This window comes from Anopheles maculipalpis, chromosome 2RL (genome assembly GCF_943734695.1).
Source record: "Anopheles maculipalpis chromosome 2RL, idAnoMacuDA_375_x, whole genome shotgun sequence".
In the NCBI taxonomy this organism is placed as follows: domain Eukaryota; kingdom Metazoa; phylum Arthropoda; class Insecta; order Diptera; family Culicidae; genus Anopheles; species Anopheles maculipalpis.
The window spans coordinates 85,140,552-85,157,870 of record NC_064871.1 but is presented as its reverse complement, the minus strand read 5'-3'; the positions used below and the strand labels follow the sequence as shown (position 1 = coordinate 85,157,870).

General features: G+C 44.4%; 5 protein-coding genes across 9 annotated transcripts in view; 4 read left to right on the top strand and 1 right to left on the bottom strand.

The window, feature by feature from the left end:
* LOC126568008 (mini-chromosome maintenance complex-binding protein) overlaps window positions 1–17,319 on the top strand; it is a 232,355-nt gene that overhangs the window by 3,025 nt on the left and 212,011 nt on the right. The window lies entirely within an intron of this gene.
* The window catches only part of LOC126568604 (elongin-C), a 589,072-nt gene continuing 572,705 nt past the window's right edge, over window positions 953–17,319 (bottom strand). For 4 of the 5 annotated variants that reach the window (XM_050225106.1, XM_050225107.1, XM_050225108.1 and 1 more), the window contains exons 2-3: window positions 2,039–2,244; window positions 953–1,101 (exon numbers count right to left, since the gene is read on the bottom strand). In XM_050225106.1, coding sequence (XP_050081063.1) covers window positions 960–1,101; window positions 2,039–2,244 — 348 coding nt within the window. In that variant the 3' untranslated portion in view covers window positions 953–959. Of the gene's footprint in view, window positions 1,102–2,038; window positions 2,264–17,319 lie in introns of those variants that run through there. The other variant, XM_050225104.1, reaches the window with a different exon arrangement.
* Window positions 3,921–6,955, top strand: LOC126567863 (ankyrin repeat and LEM domain-containing protein 2 homolog). Its single transcript, XM_050224187.1, has 3 exons — window positions 3,921–4,007; window positions 4,101–4,280; window positions 4,341–6,955. The coding sequence occupies exons 1-3, from the start codon at window positions 3,962–3,964 to the stop codon at window positions 6,953–6,955; spliced, it is 2,841 nt and encodes a 946-aa protein (XP_050080144.1). The 5' UTR covers window positions 3,921–3,961.
* Window positions 8,019–9,632, top strand: LOC126568703 (trafficking protein particle complex subunit 12). The gene is made up of 3 exons (XM_050225221.1): window positions 8,019–8,109; window positions 8,193–9,153; window positions 9,222–9,632. The coding sequence occupies exons 1-3, from the start codon at window positions 8,019–8,021 to the stop codon at window positions 9,598–9,600; spliced, it is 1,431 nt and encodes a 476-aa protein (XP_050081178.1). The 3' UTR covers window positions 9,601–9,632.
* LOC126568238 (septin-2) lies at window positions 10,253–15,980 on the top strand. Its single transcript, XM_050224684.1, has 4 exons — window positions 10,253–10,373; window positions 14,598–14,855; window positions 14,925–15,725; window positions 15,812–15,980. Exons 1-4 carry the CDS (start codon window positions 10,344–10,346, stop codon window positions 15,974–15,976), a joined length of 1,254 nt encoding a protein of 417 aa, XP_050080641.1. The 5' UTR covers window positions 10,253–10,343; the 3' UTR covers window positions 15,977–15,980.

Sequence of the window (17,319 nt, the reverse complement as noted above, 5' to 3'; positions counted from 1 at the left end):
CTACTGCTAGGTAGACACTTCCTACTTTTTACGTGTTTCCGTGGTATCGGAAAAAGACGTCAGGTGTCTGTGCCTGTGGTGTCTTATCCCAAATCGGTCGTTGGGTAGTTTTTGAATGACTAAACTAATTCTCGTTCACGTTGAGCAGAATATCGATCAGTTTGTATGAGATTCTGGCGTACTTTACTGTTAAGCAACACCAACTTGCTAGCTCAAACAGTACATCTTTGCCACTAGTGGAACCTGTAGCAAAAACTCTCGAACTCCAGAATCTAGATCAACAGTTACTAACAGACAGAAGCATCCAACGCAGAACACAACAAGTACAATTTTACCTTCCTTTACCAGAATTTTAATTTTTTTATTAATCATAATGATTATTGTGAAGAAAAGAAATTAACATAATACAAAATGAAACAAAACTAAAAAATGCCACACACTATTTTTTATACACAAAACTTGGTTTGTTGGTGATCCTGATCTCCCTGCCTTCATTTCTCACGCCTCTCTAGTGAAGCAAACCTAATGGGAGGGCATGATGCAGAAGTGTTTTCCTCCCTTTACAGCTGCAAATCTATCTGGTGAAAATGTAGTAACCCCTCTAATCGTAGTACGGGGAAGTGGAAGGAATAATCGGAATAATGTAGCTTTAAGCTAAGGCTGTTCTTGGTCCGTACGAACGGAATTTCTCTTTTGCTTCGACACTTCAAATTTGCACCAACCGCACACAAACTAATTACTCTCCTTCTTTGTGTAACCTTCTTTACTTCTCGTGTGCCGTCGCATGGGAAGGATTTGGATGTTAATTAGTATTGTATTTTTTTTCTTCTTTTCTTTCATCCCATTCATTCAAACGCGGGTAGAGGGGAGTCCCCGTTCTTATACAGGAGCAAACAAAGGCAAAAGACAATGGCATGGGGGAAAAAAGGTGAAAATTTAACCGTAACACTAGCTAGCTCCTAGCAGTCGAGAAAGTTAGCCGCCATCAGTAGCTCCAGCGCAATCTCCGGCGCGATCGGGAACTCCGGTATTTCCGTCGAGCTGTTCGTGTATCGTACCTTGTAGGTGAAGTACATGCAGACCTTTTCGAGCACGTGGGAACTGAAAGGCGGGAGCGAAACAAAAAAAAAAAAAAAAGGATGAGAGAAGGACATTAGATTATAGAGGAATTATCTGCTCTGGATATGTTGCTCAACCCTGGGAAAGCTGAAGCATGTATCAATATTTATTAGTACTGATGTGTTTTGGGTTGCCCTGAACCAGGGCCAGACCCGGGAGGGCTGAAATTCGCATCCGGACCTTTCCCCACGTAGTGAGGACTAACTATCCAACTACGTGGTAAGTCTAGTAAGTCTAGTAAGCCTTTTCGATAGGACAGCGTGACTTAGTTGCTCCTTAAGCCAAGACGAAGAATTTCAATTATTGAACAATATGATTTCCAGAGATCCTGGGCCCGTTATTGCTGAACTTTTTGACTTGAGTTCAGCCCGCTGGTAGCCAATACACACAACGGACTGCTCTATGGATCAGCACTTACTTTGTACTAGCTTTAAATATTATATCTTGCATCACTCACTCGATGACTCATCATGCCTCATGCAAGGTGTGTGTCTCATGTTTGATAAGCAAAATTTTAAATTTTGTTATCGAATGAAAGCAAGAGTGAGGGAGAGAGTGAGAGCAAGAGCTTCAAAAAGATTTTCTTTTCGTTCCATTTCAAGGGGATTCCTATCACTCTGTCTAGCGTGATCCCCGGCTGTTGTGTTAGCAAAAACGTTCCAATAATCCAGCAATCTTTCCACTGGACTTCGGTTGTAGGCAAAGGTTCAAAGGTTGCACCTAACGTCATTTTGTGTGTGTTCCCGGTACAATGGTTCACCTAGTGAACAGCTTTATCAGCGAAAACACCCCCCGAGATGAGATGTAACGGGGCGTTCGGAGGGAGAGCAGAGTGTCTCATGCCGTGGCTAGGGCTGAGCGGATGCTAGGTAAGGCGCTTAATTACATAATTTTTAAAAAAGGGTAGCATAAAACTTACGGTATTTCTCTAAAGTTTACTTCGTTCGCTTCATTCTCGGCGAACTGGCCGGGCCCGGAAAGCATTGCCTTGATCGTGCCAGAGGTGAGTGCATGTTCACGCTTGACGATAAACTCGTGCCCGTCGGACGAGATGAGCTTCACGTACATCGCATCCGGTCCCTCGCAACCACCGTAGATGCGTTCCGTTCCGGTACGTTCCTCCATGCTGTAATTGTGCTGTTTGTTGATGTTCTTGTGGTGGTGGTTTTGCGTCGTTTAGTGCAGTACTTTCTAAGAAAGTGCTGTGGGAGAAACACACGCGGGAAGGGTAAAAAGATGCAATTAGTAGATATCTAAGGACGTAAAGATTTTGTTGTGAATTATCCAACACAACACGCACACACACGAAAAGCAAATTACAATAGGAAACGATCGAGCTCGAAAAGGATAATGGATGCCGGATGATGACTATACAGTTTCTAGTGGGGGGGAACCGTACGTGTGAAGTACATTTACGCTTAACTGTACTGTCGTCCCATGCAGCAGAAGGGCAACAAACCGATTGCTTCCGATCGATGCAAAGATTCTGCGCTAGTACTAACCTGTGCACGGTACGGCCAAATGGTGGTACAGCTTGACGACAAACGCAAACAATACCGTGCGTATCGGAATACGGCACTGTTCCAGCTTTTTATGGGGATGAGGCTGTTAATAAGCACCCCTTTTTAACTTGCACACACGGGTAAATGCACGCAGAGAAAAAGTGAACCGGAATCAACAGTGCAACAACGGGTAAGGTGGAAGGGCCAGTAGGAATGGGAAACGGGTGCAGGGAGCTGTCAGTGTGTTGTTTTGTGATGTGACGTACGTTGAAATGACAGTTGGCGCAAGGTCGACCGCACGCTGGTAGTTTTTCATTACGTTTTAGTGTTGAAAAAATAATTAAAAGCTAGTTTTTGGATCCTAACTAAGTTGCTTATTATTTTGTTCATATTACTTTAAATTTTGGCTTGAGTTTGAGTTAGTTTTTTAAACGGTTCTTTGTTAATTAAAAAAAATCGATGAAGACAGACAAGCGATTTGATCGATTTCATTCAACAGTTGATCGAATGCTACTCGTTGGGAAAGAAACATACCAAAAAAGAAAGAAAAGAACCTTACCTCTAATAACAATTGAGTTTTAAGTAAAGTTTTGTATAAAAATTAACCAATTATAAAGGTTTAATTCTTTGAAATTATTCCCGTGGTTGCCCTGTCCGGGAAACCAGAAAAACTTCATGCTCCAGGCAAACGGGCTACCCGAGCAGCCAGCAACGTTGGGGGCTTTTAATTTCTTTAAACGATCTCCAATACCAATACAATATTCTGATGAAAACTAAGTTAACTCATCTTCTTTCTATTAAACTAAATACAAATCAAAGCACAAATCAAAGCAATTTCCAAGTTATTTATCTTTAAAATTGACATGTATTTTTGGACAAAAGAACAAAAACCTAAATAATTGCTTGGAATAGGGATATAGGAGAACCCGATAGAGGTATTTGTAATTTTCTCACTTAAAAGTCAATCGAAACTGGAGGAAAAACTATTAAAATCGGTTTGGCTAGTCCGCGGGTAGCATCCGGTAGTCTAGAATACGGTCAACAGCATATTTTTGAGATAATTTTGACCACCGCGTTCGCACCATCCAATTCTATAGTCCATCGTTGAGGTGTTTCTATCGCCTTTATTTGTGTGCTGACTGTCGCCGCAACTAGCGCATTGTTAACGATTTAAAGAATAATTTTGTTGTATACCGGCAGACAAGTTTTCCGGAAAAGTGTTCCACCACACCCGTGTAGAGTGTGTTTCGCCGTCGGAGCTGTTTTATTTGCTACCCCCTTACGAAAAACAAACAAAAAAAACCTACAAACTGGATGACGCTAGAGTCGGTGGTGCGGCCATGGAGTACTACGCCATTTTCATACCAAACAACACGTCCAACTTCGGTATGGGTTTTGCGCGCTGATTGACCGTTTGGTTTGAAAAAAAAAAGAATGAAAAAGGTGTTGAAATTTACTCGCTGTTTTTCGTCGTTTCAGCTATTAAAAGCTTTTACAATGATAAAATTGAAGCGCTGGCTGCTTTGAAGCTGCACAAAGATGCACGTATGAAGGCGTTCTCGTCGAGCGAAGAGGCGGTTTACTTTTACCTCCACGGGCCATCGGAAACAGCAGCAGCGGGGGTCGGTGGTGGTGCTGCATCAGGTAAAGCAAGTTTATGTGCAAATGGACTACATTCGCTAAAGTAAAATGTTACTCTACTTCCAATCGTACCAGGAGCACCCGGTAGTCCGATACCGTCCGCCGACCGGAAAGTTCCCAAATCTCCCTTCGTTGGACCGTCGAGCCAGAAGCTGGTGGCGTTCCGGAAGCTTATCGAAGCGAACAACATCGACGAGGTGCGCACAATGATACAGCAAAATCCGCGCTATCTAATCAGTTCCGGTGACACTCCGACCATCCTGAAGGAGGGACCCCGCTACAACGCCCTACACATAACTGCCATCGAAGGACGGAGTGACATTTGTCGGCTAATACTGCAAACGATCGAAAACCCTTCCTATATCGAGCTGCTGCACGGGCAGCGTACATCCTCCACCGAGGAGGTCACCGCCATACTGCTCGACCTGTACCTCAATACACCGGACAAGTGCCGGAACGAGACGCCACTCCATTTCGCGGCCAAACTCGGCTGGGTTTCGGTGGTAAGGGAGCTGATTGCATTCCCCCAGTGTTTGGTAAAGCCGAACGCGGACGGCCTGTACCCAAGAGAAATTATCTGCAGCCGGGCAAAGCCGGTTAACAATACGCCCGAGGTGCGAGAAGCGATTGGTGCGCTTTTGCAGGAAAACTACTTTGTGCCGGTGCTACGGACGGAGGACAACAGTTTGCCACCGATCGTGGGCGAACCGTTTTCACCAACCGATTTGCACAAGCTGCGCGAACCGATGGACAAATTGACGGCCCGGCGGGAAATTAAAGCGTATGCCGGTCCGATGGATTACGAGAAGGCGCAACGGTTCTGTAAGCGATGGAAAACACCGCCCCGGTTGCGAATTGTCGGTGGGAGCCAGGTACGGAGTGAGGGTAAGTTGGCGGAGATGCGGAAATGTTCGACACCGATTAAGGCGGCCGCACGGCGTTTGTTTGCGAATCGATCGTTCGATGGAAGGTTGGAGGAGGGTGCGGGAAGCGGCGATGGGCAGAAAATGCGCAATTTGAACAACAATACGCTGCTCGATTCGAGTCTGGACGAAAGTATCGTGGAATCGTTGGAGGAAAAGCTGATCCCCGACGATAATGGCAATCACGTGCGCATGCATCCGGTACCGTACACACCGAACCGGTTGTTCTTTTCCTACCGTAGCCATCTAGCGAACAGCAGCTTCGACACGGACGGTTCGTACTGTGACAATGACCTGGACGATGGCAACATTAGCTACGTGTGCGACGAAACGCAAACACTCTACGGGAAGTCAAACGTCACGGAATCGCCATCTTTTAAGGAACGATCCATACGGCTCACCGATCAAACGAAAGGGATCGAAACGATAGGCCGGATGTTGGCGAAAAAGGAGCAGGTCGCATGGATAGAGTATTGGAAGTTTTTGGGCGCGTTCTGCAATGTGGAGGACCCGCAGGGACTATCCCTCCTGGAACAGTATCTAGCGCAAAAGAGGCAACGGCTAGCGGTGGATGGTGGTGGAGGTGGAGAAACGGACATTCCGCGGGAGGAAAGTGTTGATGCGGAAAGCCCGGACCCAAAGGAACGTTCCTTTAACGACGAACTGAACATGATCTGTGAATCAACGGAAAAGATGAGCTTAAACATGGCTAACGAGCTGCTGCAACCAACGGCCGTTTCAAATCCGTACCGTTGTCTGCTCAATTCGTTGCACGTGTTCGGCAAACGGTTGGTGAACAATATTCTTAAACCGAACGCAAAAATGCGCCTCGCTGAAACGTTCCAGGGGCAGATCCGGCAGTTGGAAAAGCTGCTCGAGAACTATCGCAACGATGGTGCCTTTCGGAAGATTAATTTTTCCAAAGTTCACGCACTGTTTGCGTACTTGATCGTTACGAATGTGGCACAGAATTGGACCACCCGTGGTGGAGAGGAACCAGCGTCCAGCGTGTGGAAGTTTTTGCACGCTGGTGGTGACGACGATTCGCTAAACGAACCGGCCAAATGTGTCGTCAAGCTGCTGGTACAGTTTTCTGGCGATCGAACAATTTTGAATGCAACGGTCGATTTTGGAAATCTGGATGAGATGGAGTTGAATGCGTTGTGGGAGAGCAACGGTTACATTGTACCGTGCGGATGCCGTACTGAGACTTCCACAGCGCAACATCATGCCGGCAAAGGCATACTGGAGCGAATGAACAAGCGGCGCGAAAAACGTGCCTACCGTACCAGCACTTCCTCATCATCAACGGTGCCAGCGACCGAGCTGGTGGTTGACTTCCACACGTACCGTAGTACCGGTCGATCCGGGAAGGAGGAGGGATCGGCAGCGGTGCAACTTAACGGTTCCGGTGAAGAGGACGAACGATACTACAGTTGTAGCGATTCGGAGTACGAGCAGGATGATGATACATTCTTTACGCCACCTTCCAGCCCGAAAGCACTACTGCGCCGGAAGCAGCAGGATGACCAGAACGGAAACCAAAGTCCGGTGGAAACAGCAGCGAGCAGCGATGAAGTTCCGATGAATGGATTGTTGGAACAGCGGAGCATGGAGGAGGATGAAAATTACGCTACCTTCCTGGCTGGTTCATTACCAACGCAGGACGACTTTGACGTGTGGAACGTGTTAAAAATGGTCGACGTTGATCCGCAAACCTATCCGCACGTATACGAGTGGAAGTGTGCGATGATGCAGTACAGTTTGTAGCGGACAAAAAGAAGAAGAGAAAGAAAACATTTTTGGGGACGGACACGGAAGGGGAGCGTTTTTGGTGTTCATGTCCTAGAATCTCGTGAATAAAGTAATGTGTGAAACGTTTTTTTTTTTGTTAGACAAAAGCATGAAATGCTGCGGAACCAAACATCTTTGTTTGCTTTTTTTTGTTGTTTCTTTTCCGATCAGACAAACAAAACAACCGCTCGAGTTCCAGAGCCGTCGTCTGCCAGACCGTTATCCCGGCCCTTCTGGCATCAGCGCCATCAAAGGGAAATTTCTCATTGCATCACAATTTTCTCTGATAGTTTTCAACTATCTCCTCTTTATATGGGACAAGTCGATCTTACAGCTATTAGGGAGAATATCTTGCAAGCGGTATTCAAGGCCTGTTAATAGCAGTGAAGTGTCCGAAGTTGCGCTTGTATGTGGTTTTTACGTGTGTAACTTTGATCCCAGATGTCTCCAGTGAGAGTCTCGAAGAGTTGCAGGATGAAGACCCAACCCTACGCTATACAATGTTAGCTTGTAGAGAGAAGGTTTCGTAAATCTTCCAACCCTATTGATGAAATTGGCGACTGGTGGCGATATTGCCTCGCCAACGGATCGCGCTGGGGCCTATCAGATCTCCTATTTTCATGTGAAAAGCAGCATTAGATCGCCGGATCCGAGTTTGTCCTGGAGTCTTGACGGTTCCGAATTTCGCATCTCTCTGACCTGACCCCCTTAGGCTATTTCATTTCTCTGGCGCAAGTCGTTTGTTGTTGTGCTTCTTTAGCAGACTTCGTCAGCTTCATCGGGTTTCCTCAGTGCACAAGCAATTAAAAAATGTAGAAATTTTCAATTTAAAATCAGCCAAGGTGTGTAGAAATACATATTTGTTTATATATCTATCTTGGTATGAAAAAGAAAACGTCAATAATGACAAACAGCACAAAGAACACAAACAGTGATAAAAGTAAAAACAACAAAGCAATACGTCCGCAGTTCAGATGAATTGCTCGGTTTGTTTGGTGTGTGAATATTAGCTATTTGTGCTTAACATTTTAGCATCAAAATGGCCAACACGTACAGCACAGAACCAAGCATAAGTAAATACTTTGCTAACGATCCACCGAGCTGTTTCGATAGCATAACAGCTGACGAAGGTGCGCGTACGAGGATTAGACGATAAAGACACTCGGATTTGAGTTTCGGATTTTGAGCATCCTTTGCTTTTTTCTCGCCGTAGATGGTCGCCCTCAGCATGCAGTAGCCGAAGCGTACTTAACGTACGATTACCTGGCAAACAGCTCGATGGACCAGCAAGCGCAAACAAACATTCCCGATAGTGTACGAGATCTGTGGGAACCGCCCAACACGGTTCCGGGCGGTCAACCGACCAATCTCACCATGCCGGGTGTGAGTGTTGCGACCGACCTGACGGACCCGGTGCAGGATGCGGTAGGGTTGCTGGTGGACACGAACGAAGCACAACAGCGAAAGTTGCTGCTACCGGATAACGTTACCCAGGACGAGCGAGGACTGCGGGAACTGATCGAGAATGGGTGCTTCCGGTCGGCTGTAAATTTGACCGCACGCTTGCTAACGATAAAGCAGCAAGGTTTCGGCCATGCAGGGCATCCGGTAAAGCATAGCCCGAACTCGTTGCAGCTCTGGTTTACCCGGCTAGCGCTGTTGGTAAAGCTGGGCCAGTACGAAATTGCACGCGTCGAAGCGGAACCATTCGGTGCGCTAAGCAATCCGGATGTGTTTTACGAGTTTTATCATCCGGACATGCATGCCGATCGCAAGGGCTCGATGGCACCATTCTCCTTCCGGCTGCTGCTTGCCGAACTGCCAGTTTATCTTGGTGCGCCACGTGTTGCACTGAATCGGTTGACGGATTTGCTGGCTGTGGTAAACCAGATCAGGTCGTACTTTGAACGTACCGCTGATACTGTGGCACACGCAAAGGAAGCGCACGAGTTCTGGAGTACGCGCGAAACACGCATTTTACATTCCATCGTTAATTGTGCCCTTGCGGTGAAGGATTTCGGACTGGTTGAGCAGCTAATGGAACGTTTGGTCAGTGCTGCAGCGATTCCGCAGAAACGAATACTGCTATCCGCGTGGGGACGGATGCGGCTACAGTGTGGTGATATGTCGGGGGCAGAGAAAAAATTCGCTGAAGCCCGTCGTCTTAAAGAGGAGTATGAAATAGGCTTTGGCATTTGGTGTAAGCGATCATAATCCCGTTGCCTTTTCCAATGTTTTGCAGGAAATGTTCCGAGGCGCCCGATCTCATCGACCGTGGATTATTGGCCGTCGCTCAGAACGATTTCCAGAGTGCATTTGAACTGTTCCAGAAGGCATCCGCGGCAGTCCCGTCAAACACGATGCTGTACAATAATATGGGTGTGTGTTTGCTGTACTCGGGCAAGCTGAAGGAAGCGATCAAGCTGTACGAAGAAGCAATCCAACGTAACACGAAGTCCTGTTTGAACGAATCGCTGCTCGTGAATCTTTCCACACTGTACGAGCTGGAGTCGAACCATGCGAAAGAGAAGAAAATTAATCTCTTGAAGCTGGTTAATCGACATCGGGCCGATTTGACGGTTGGGTTGGACGTTTGTTTGAAGCTACAGACGACTGTTTAGAAGGGTTTTATTTTACGAAAGCCTGTGTGGAGTAGCAAATGAAAAAGACAATTATTTATGTTTAATAGGCAGCAAGGCAAACAGTGCTTGAGAATGCCTCCAATGGTAAGGGCATCGTATAGTAGTGTACGTGTAAAAGAAGCTGAAAGCTTATAATTCAAATGTTACTTTAAAAATAAAGATAACTAAAAGGAAATGAGTTTTCAACATTGGTGCATTTGGTGGAATATTCTGGATTGTCGTGTGTTTTGATAATCGATAATCATGTAAATTGAATCAGTTATGTTTGTTATAATTATTTTCTGCACTATTTAGAACAAATTATCAGTAAAATCTTTAAAAAAGCATTTTACATTTTTGTAAATGTACAAAACAAATAAAAAGTATTCCTCATGACCGGCAGGAAAACCACAGTGAAATTCCAATTTTCCAATCCAAGAATTTAATATTTTTTTAATAAAAAGAGGTTCATAAACCACAAAAATAACATTCAAATGAAAAATTAGAATGCTTAACGCGTGTTGAAACGTAAAATTATTTAAATTTGTTAAAAAAACACGAAAAATTACTTTCACCAACGATCAAATGTATCGCAAATTCCTAAAATGATATAAACCCCTCCCCCACCACTTATTTTGACAACCCCTGTCAACCGGTGAAGGAAAAAGAAGTGAAAGAAGTTTAGCTGGAGCCAAACACACCAAACATAAGCTTATTTCATCTCAACAACCCTTGGAATTACCATGGCGGCCGCGGACGTTGCAGTGATGAAGGTAAAATCGCGTATAATCTGGAGTAGTTTTGGCGGTGTCCGTTTCCAGTTTTTGTGTTTTAAGATTGTGTGATTTTGCGCTTGGAACGTGAGTTTCGCTACCGATGAGAGGTAGAAGAAAAATGCATTCCTAGGCGTCGGATGGGGTGCGTCTTGCTGTGTCGTGGTTGGTGCACTGATTCATCGTACATAATCCGGAAGTGTTGAACTGTGGTCTGATCGTGAAGAGTATGTGTAAATACGTGTGTTTGTAGAACGTGTAGAAGTTATCGGATTCTGCGGGAGACTGTGATTCATCATGGGATTTGTAAAACGGGGAATACCATCTTTTCCCGGAAGGCGGAAGCATAAACATTCTGTTCAGTGCTGGACATTGTATACCAGTGTGCGTGCGCGTATTTGGCCGAGGAATTTATGTGCATCTGAAGATGCAAAACTATCAACATTGTGCAGTAAAGCGGGCCGGGTGTATTATTCACTTAATTCTTTTATTCCTGAACATAAGACAAATGCAGAAAAAGTCAAAGTTGGAAGATGGAGCACAGTTTACATTAGAAGGAACCAGCGTCGTCGAACGTTGATGGACGAATTTTTGGCTCTCAACGTACGAAAACATATTTGCAAACAGCCGCTAGATGCACCGGACCGGAAACGTGTGTGCTTTATGACAAAACACACACACTTACAAACGTGCGCCACGAACAAACAGAGCAGAACGCATCGTGAGGGCCGCAGTCAAGAATGCAGTTGACGCAATATGAAACGAATGCCTTTGTTTATGCGACGCCGACAGGCATCTGCGTCTTGCTGGAGAAGGCCGTCTGGCTTATACAAAGCTCCTCTTCACGTCACCCATCCCCATTTGCGTCCTCCTTCTAGAGCCCATCGGTAACTTTTTCCAGCTGAAACTTCACAAACAAAAACCAAACATATTTGGAGAGGAAAACACACAAAAAACACTCGCACACTAACACGGGGCAAGGAAGTCGGCCGACGGCGAGAAAATGCATAGGAAAATTTTGTGTGTGTGTTTGTGTGAGCGAGCTGTAGGGAAATGTCGGTATCGCACCGCATAATACCCCAGCGTTACCGCATACCGAATTGTGTTTGGCCGAATCGTATAAATTCGGCACACACTTTCTCCAATTCCCCTTGGCGTGTTACGAATGGGGTGGCCAATACCGACAAGAGGCTGAGATAAATAAGCGGGGCCTGTGTTGGTAGTGCCGATACGCTATTAATCTGGCAGTACGATCGTTGAAGGGTTATTTAAGAGAGGGCGAGAGACACGCAAAAGCATAAACAGAAGTGCGTTATTGTTGTATGCAATTGGGGAGGAAAAGAGCCATACTTATACGGTCCGTCATTGCTTGCCCTCCAGAGATCTTCGAACGGGGTTGATGTCTGGAAGCGATCTTTGAATTGAATTGTACTGAATCTCTTGTAGCTGATGGTGGCACGTTTACAGCTACACTTTTCACATTTCTCATTAATTTCAATGGTTATTTGAACATGGAACAAATCGATCGCCGAAAGGAAAACAGTCAGAAAGACAATTTTCTAATCGGTCAATCTTCAAATCGACAGTATATGAAGAAAATGTGGATATCTGCTCTTTAACTCCGTAGTACCCTGCTGCTATCTGGATGATCAACAGGCCTTTCTTGCAGAGGAGAGAACTTAATTTTAACAATTTGTTCCAAATAGGAGCTAGAAGATTTTCTTGAGAAACGCCCATCACGCCCAATAATCATTTAAAATAACCAGCTTTTGAGGTTAATTTTAACTCATTTATAGACTCCTTAATATGTTCGATAAAAGATGTGAACAGATTGAATGTCTGAGGTACTTAAAAAGAAAGTTTAAGATTCGAGGAAGCTTCATAGACTTCCTGGACTTCTTGGAATTCCGGATGCAATTTGGAAGCTGTTAACGATCACTCAGAGTTGAGATGTAAAGCCGATGAACCCAAAAAATTTGATATATTTTCGAATAATTAAATGTTTTGAGGTATGTAGGACTGAGTTGGGTTTTGGTGCAAACCAGAACTAATGAAATCCTTTCTAGTTTGGGTAGAACATCTTCTCCATGTAGCAGAATTCCTTTGGAATGCTTAAAATATTGATAAGAAAATTGTGCAAACCGAGCATTTTTGCACGATAATGGCTGCAATTCTATGATTAATGCCTAATAATCGGCCAGCCTTTTTGTTCAGAATAAGGATTTGCCATAATTTGATTGATCTGGGTACTTTATTTTTTTCAATAATGCTCATTAACCATGTAAAGAATGTACTTTCTCCTTCCTAGCTCTTCATAGCAAAGAAATGATGAGTTTTAAATGCAATTAGCACAGGCCTAATATGTCTGGAATAGAGCTTTCTCCTGGAATATTCCGAACAAAAATAGAAGAAATATTTCCACTACAGTAAAGTGGGTGACTTCCAACAGAATCATGTCAAGTGCTTAGAATGGAGTACGGACACATTGTCTGAATAAGTTTGGTCCACTTTCTCCGATCCACACGCCGACGAGAAAGAAAGTTTCTTTCAGCCACCAATAGACGTTGACAAATGTAAAGTCCTTCCATTTTGGGGGTTGGTAGACCATCGCGTTCTATTTATGCGAGTGCTGTATTTGGTTAGCTTCTTCCCCCGATATACCCGATGCCATCGTGCATAGTAATAAGGCCTTGAAAACCCGCGTTACGGGTTTCGTCCGGTACGGCTGCACGCAATCACATCCCGATTGTTCAATAAATATATTATCCGACTGTTTGAAGCAATTCGATTCGGAATTAATGGTGGTCCACATTTTAATCGGTTGAACTGCTTTAGTGCGCAGGAGAGACTAATAAGCCGCTACCAAGTGCAACCAGGTACGATCTTTCTATTGTTTCCTTATCGTTTTACAATCTCCACTAAACAACCTGTCTGGTGGTGAGCGGTGGTGAAATATTGATGGTTCATCTACCGTAAAAAGTAAAACAACGCGGGACTCTGCTCGTGTTACATTCACGCTGGCTGGGTGGCAAACTACGGGTAAGAGGAAAAAAAAACACACACGGAAATTAACAAACTCTTCCGAAACTTCGTTGCGTTTCGATGGATCACGCACAAACATTACTACAAAGAGTGACCCGATTGTCTAGCGTGGGGTCCAAGACGCCTCCATGTGAGGGTGCTGTAACCAGCATTCGTTGGTGGCCAAGTGCATTAATTTTCATTTACTGTTTGTCGCTACTCCATGGACACTGTTGTGAAGCGAAACTGGGTGGCGAGGTCAATGAAATATTGATACACGATGGCTCATGTTTCTCCACTGTGTGTCGTCGGGTATTTATTGGAGTCGTCTGGGAAACTACCGGAGCGTGCCGCGTCTCAAACTTTATCATCTGGCGGATGAGATTAAAACCACCACCAACGCAGACGCCAGTTGAAACGATGATCAAGGTATCGTTAATGTAATCTTCGTAACATCGTTATTGATTCCGACAGTATGTGCGTTTATCTGCGATCTGCGGTTGCGAAATGAGCTTTTTAGGCGATGATGTGAAATGTTCACTAGCTCGACGATGTGATAAATTGGCTGATGTTTTTTGGATTTGGTTTTAATTGTTTGATGTTTTAAAAATGTTATGCAATCGTAATGAGGCTCGCAATATGTTGTTCCACTGATTTGACCACAAAATTATCAGGAAAGGGCTGCTGGTTGAAGATGTCCCAAGTTTTTAAGGACGTGAGCTAAGATATCTTTGAAGGAAGGTTGACAGATTCATTAGAGTAGAGATTCTAGTCGAGATTTATCTCCTATCTCTCAAGAATCATGATTGTGCTTCGACAAAAGGATTCCAAAGGCAAAATAGGCAAGAGGATGATATTCTCCAGGATAATCTTCACACTTTAAGAGCCGAATTAATTAAAAAGCCAAAAAAACCATAGGAATTTGAGTTTTCCTGACCATTCTCTATTACACGTTACCGTAACATCCTATACTGTCGATCAACAAGAATTTGATCCTCCAGTTAATGGTTTTGCTTTCCTCCACAAGACATGGGATCTCGTAAAGTCCGGGATCAACAATAGCCGAGGATTTTCTGATGAATTCTGATGATGAAATTTGGAGATTTGCTTCGTTATCACGTTTTCTCTATTGGTTTATTTCTGACGTTGGTTCCATCAGGTAACATCCATACTAATCCTCGTTCCTTTACATGTTCTTTGCAGAATGATTTAACGCGCTCGCTGAAACAATCGGGACACGTCGGTTTCGACAGCCTGCCCGATCAGCTGGTCAGCAAGAGCGTCCAGAATGGGTTTGTGTTCAACATTATGTGCATCGGCGAGACGGGTCTGGGCAAGTCGACCCTGATGGATTCACTGTTCAACACGAACTTTGAATCGCAGCCCAGCCCTCACACGCTTCCGAGCGTTAAGTTGAAGGCTCACACGTACGAACTGCAGGAGAGCATGGTGCGGCTAAAGGTAACGGACGACTTACAGTTTAATGGTTTTGAATTTGATTTAACGGATTTTTTTTTAATTCTTTTGTAGCTGACGATCTGCGACACGGTTGGTTACGGCGACCAGATCAATAAGGACGACTCGTTCAAGGCGGTAGTCGACTATATTAATCAGCAGTTCGAGGCGTACCTGCAGGAGGAACTTAAGATAAAGCGCTCGCTGTCGACGTACCACGACAGCCGTACGCACATCTGTCTCTACTTTATCTGCCCCACCGGGCACGGGCTCAAATCGCTCGATCTGGTCTGCATGAAGATGCTCGATTCGAAGGTAAACATCATTCCGATCATTGCCAAGGCGGACACAATCTCCAAAACGGAGCTGGCCAAATTTAAGGCCAAGATAAACGAAGAGCTGCGCGTAAACGGTGTCCAGATCTATCAATTTCCGACGGACGATGAATCGGTGGCGGAAGTAAACACGACGATGAACTCGCACATCCCGTTCGCGGTTGTGGGCAGTACGGATTTTGTGCGCGTCGGCAATAAGACGGTACGGGCACGTCAGTATCCGTGGGGTACGGTGCAGGTGGAGAATGAGGCCCATTGCGATTTTGTGAAGCTGCGCGAAATGTTGATCCGCACCAATATGGAGGATATGCGGGAGAAGACGCACACGCGCCATTACGAGCTGTACCGCCAGAAGCGGCTGGAGGAGATGGGCTTTACCGATGTGGACAGTGACAATAAGCCGGTATCGTTCCAGCAGACGTTCGAGGCGAAGCGGAGCAATCATCTGGCAGAGTTGCAGGCGAAGGAGGACGAGGTGCGCCAGATGTTTGTGGTGCGTGTGAAGGAGAAGGAAGCAGAGTTGAAGGAGAGCGAAAAGGAGGTAAGAGAGAAGACGAGCGCTTGTTTTAATTAAAATTCCTAACAGATTTTACTGTCTTCTTCTTTCTTTTCTTCTTCTTACCACAGCTCCACGCCAAATTCGACAAGCTAAAGAAGGATCATGCCGAGGAGAAGCGCAAACTGGAGGAATCGCGCAAAAAGCTGGAGGAAGAGTTTGTCGAGTTTAACCGGCGCAAGTCCCAGATGACGGCCCACCACACGCTAACGCTTGGCAAGAGCAAAAAGAAATGAACTTCCGAAGGGCGAAGGGCATAACTTTGATGAGGGTCCCAAAGGCAGCCTTTTCATAGCGAAAGTTCGTTGCAGATTCTCATTTGCTGCTCAGTTTTGCTGCTTTAGCTCTCTCTCTCTCTCTCTCTCGCTCTCTCTCTATCTTCCTCCCTCGATAATCTCTTCCATTTATTGTCGGATTTTGTTTCGCATCCAGAAAGTACAATGGGGGATTTTTTCATCTTCAAAAGTACGAACGATTTTAAAGTGGTGTGCGCACGTGCTTGAGACATTTTTTTAAATAATCCCTTTTTTGTGCACGGTCACTTTCGGGTGGCGATCAGAAGAAGTATTTCGTATGAAAGGTGTAAAACTGATTTCATAATTTTATCTTTTCTTAGAACGTGTTTTACAAATGAGGAAAGATAACGTACCAATGGAAAAAAAGCAAATGTTCAAAAACTTTTTTTTATCGCAACAATAGAAGCATAATGTTAAGAACATTGTTGCTAAATGTAAAATCTTGAAAGGAGAGAGCGTTTAAAAAAAAAAAGTGTGAAAGGAACGTATAGCCAAAATTAGTAAAACAAAACGAGATATTTTCTTTTAACGAAACATTATGCGTACACTTCTCGGCGATGCAGCTTTTGTAGACGCACCGGCAAATAGATAGAGTATTACCTACCTGCCCAACCAAAAATGAAACAAATGATTCTGCTCGATCAATTTTAGTTGTAGAAAAATATTCGACTAACTGAAAACCGCAAGACCAGTTTCACGTGCTTAATACACACGGAAGCATGCAAGAAGTGTGTATCCGAGTGAAACTGGGTTTCATTTGAGCGGAATATAATTATTTGAACACGATAAGTGGAAAAAGCAGTAGTATGGAGGTCGAAACAAGTAAACAAATATTTCCCATCTAAAATTGCAGCCAGTATCACTTTTTTGTACGAATGAAATTTTAACTTTTATATATTTGTATCTCTTCTTCTTTATTTTAAGCCTGAAACGCACTGCATAAATGCATACGCAGTAAGCACAACTACAAAAGCAAAAAGAAACAAAAAAGCTCGTAACACTAGTGTTAGCGAGCGGGCAGTGAAAGACAAAAAGAAAAAAAGAAAGAAAGAGCGAAGCGCTGGTTAGACACGATCAGTTTTATTTACACGTTTCTTTGCACTTGTTTTTTTTTGCTTAGTGTAAGGCGTAAAAAGTCGAATCGTGCGCGTGAATCATCTATATTTAATGTAACTCTATATACCGCCTAAAATACAGTCCTGAACGACACGATGGAAGTAAGATAAAAAGGAAAAGATCGCACGATTTACGGGGGTTTCAGCTGGAAGGAAAGAAATGTTTTA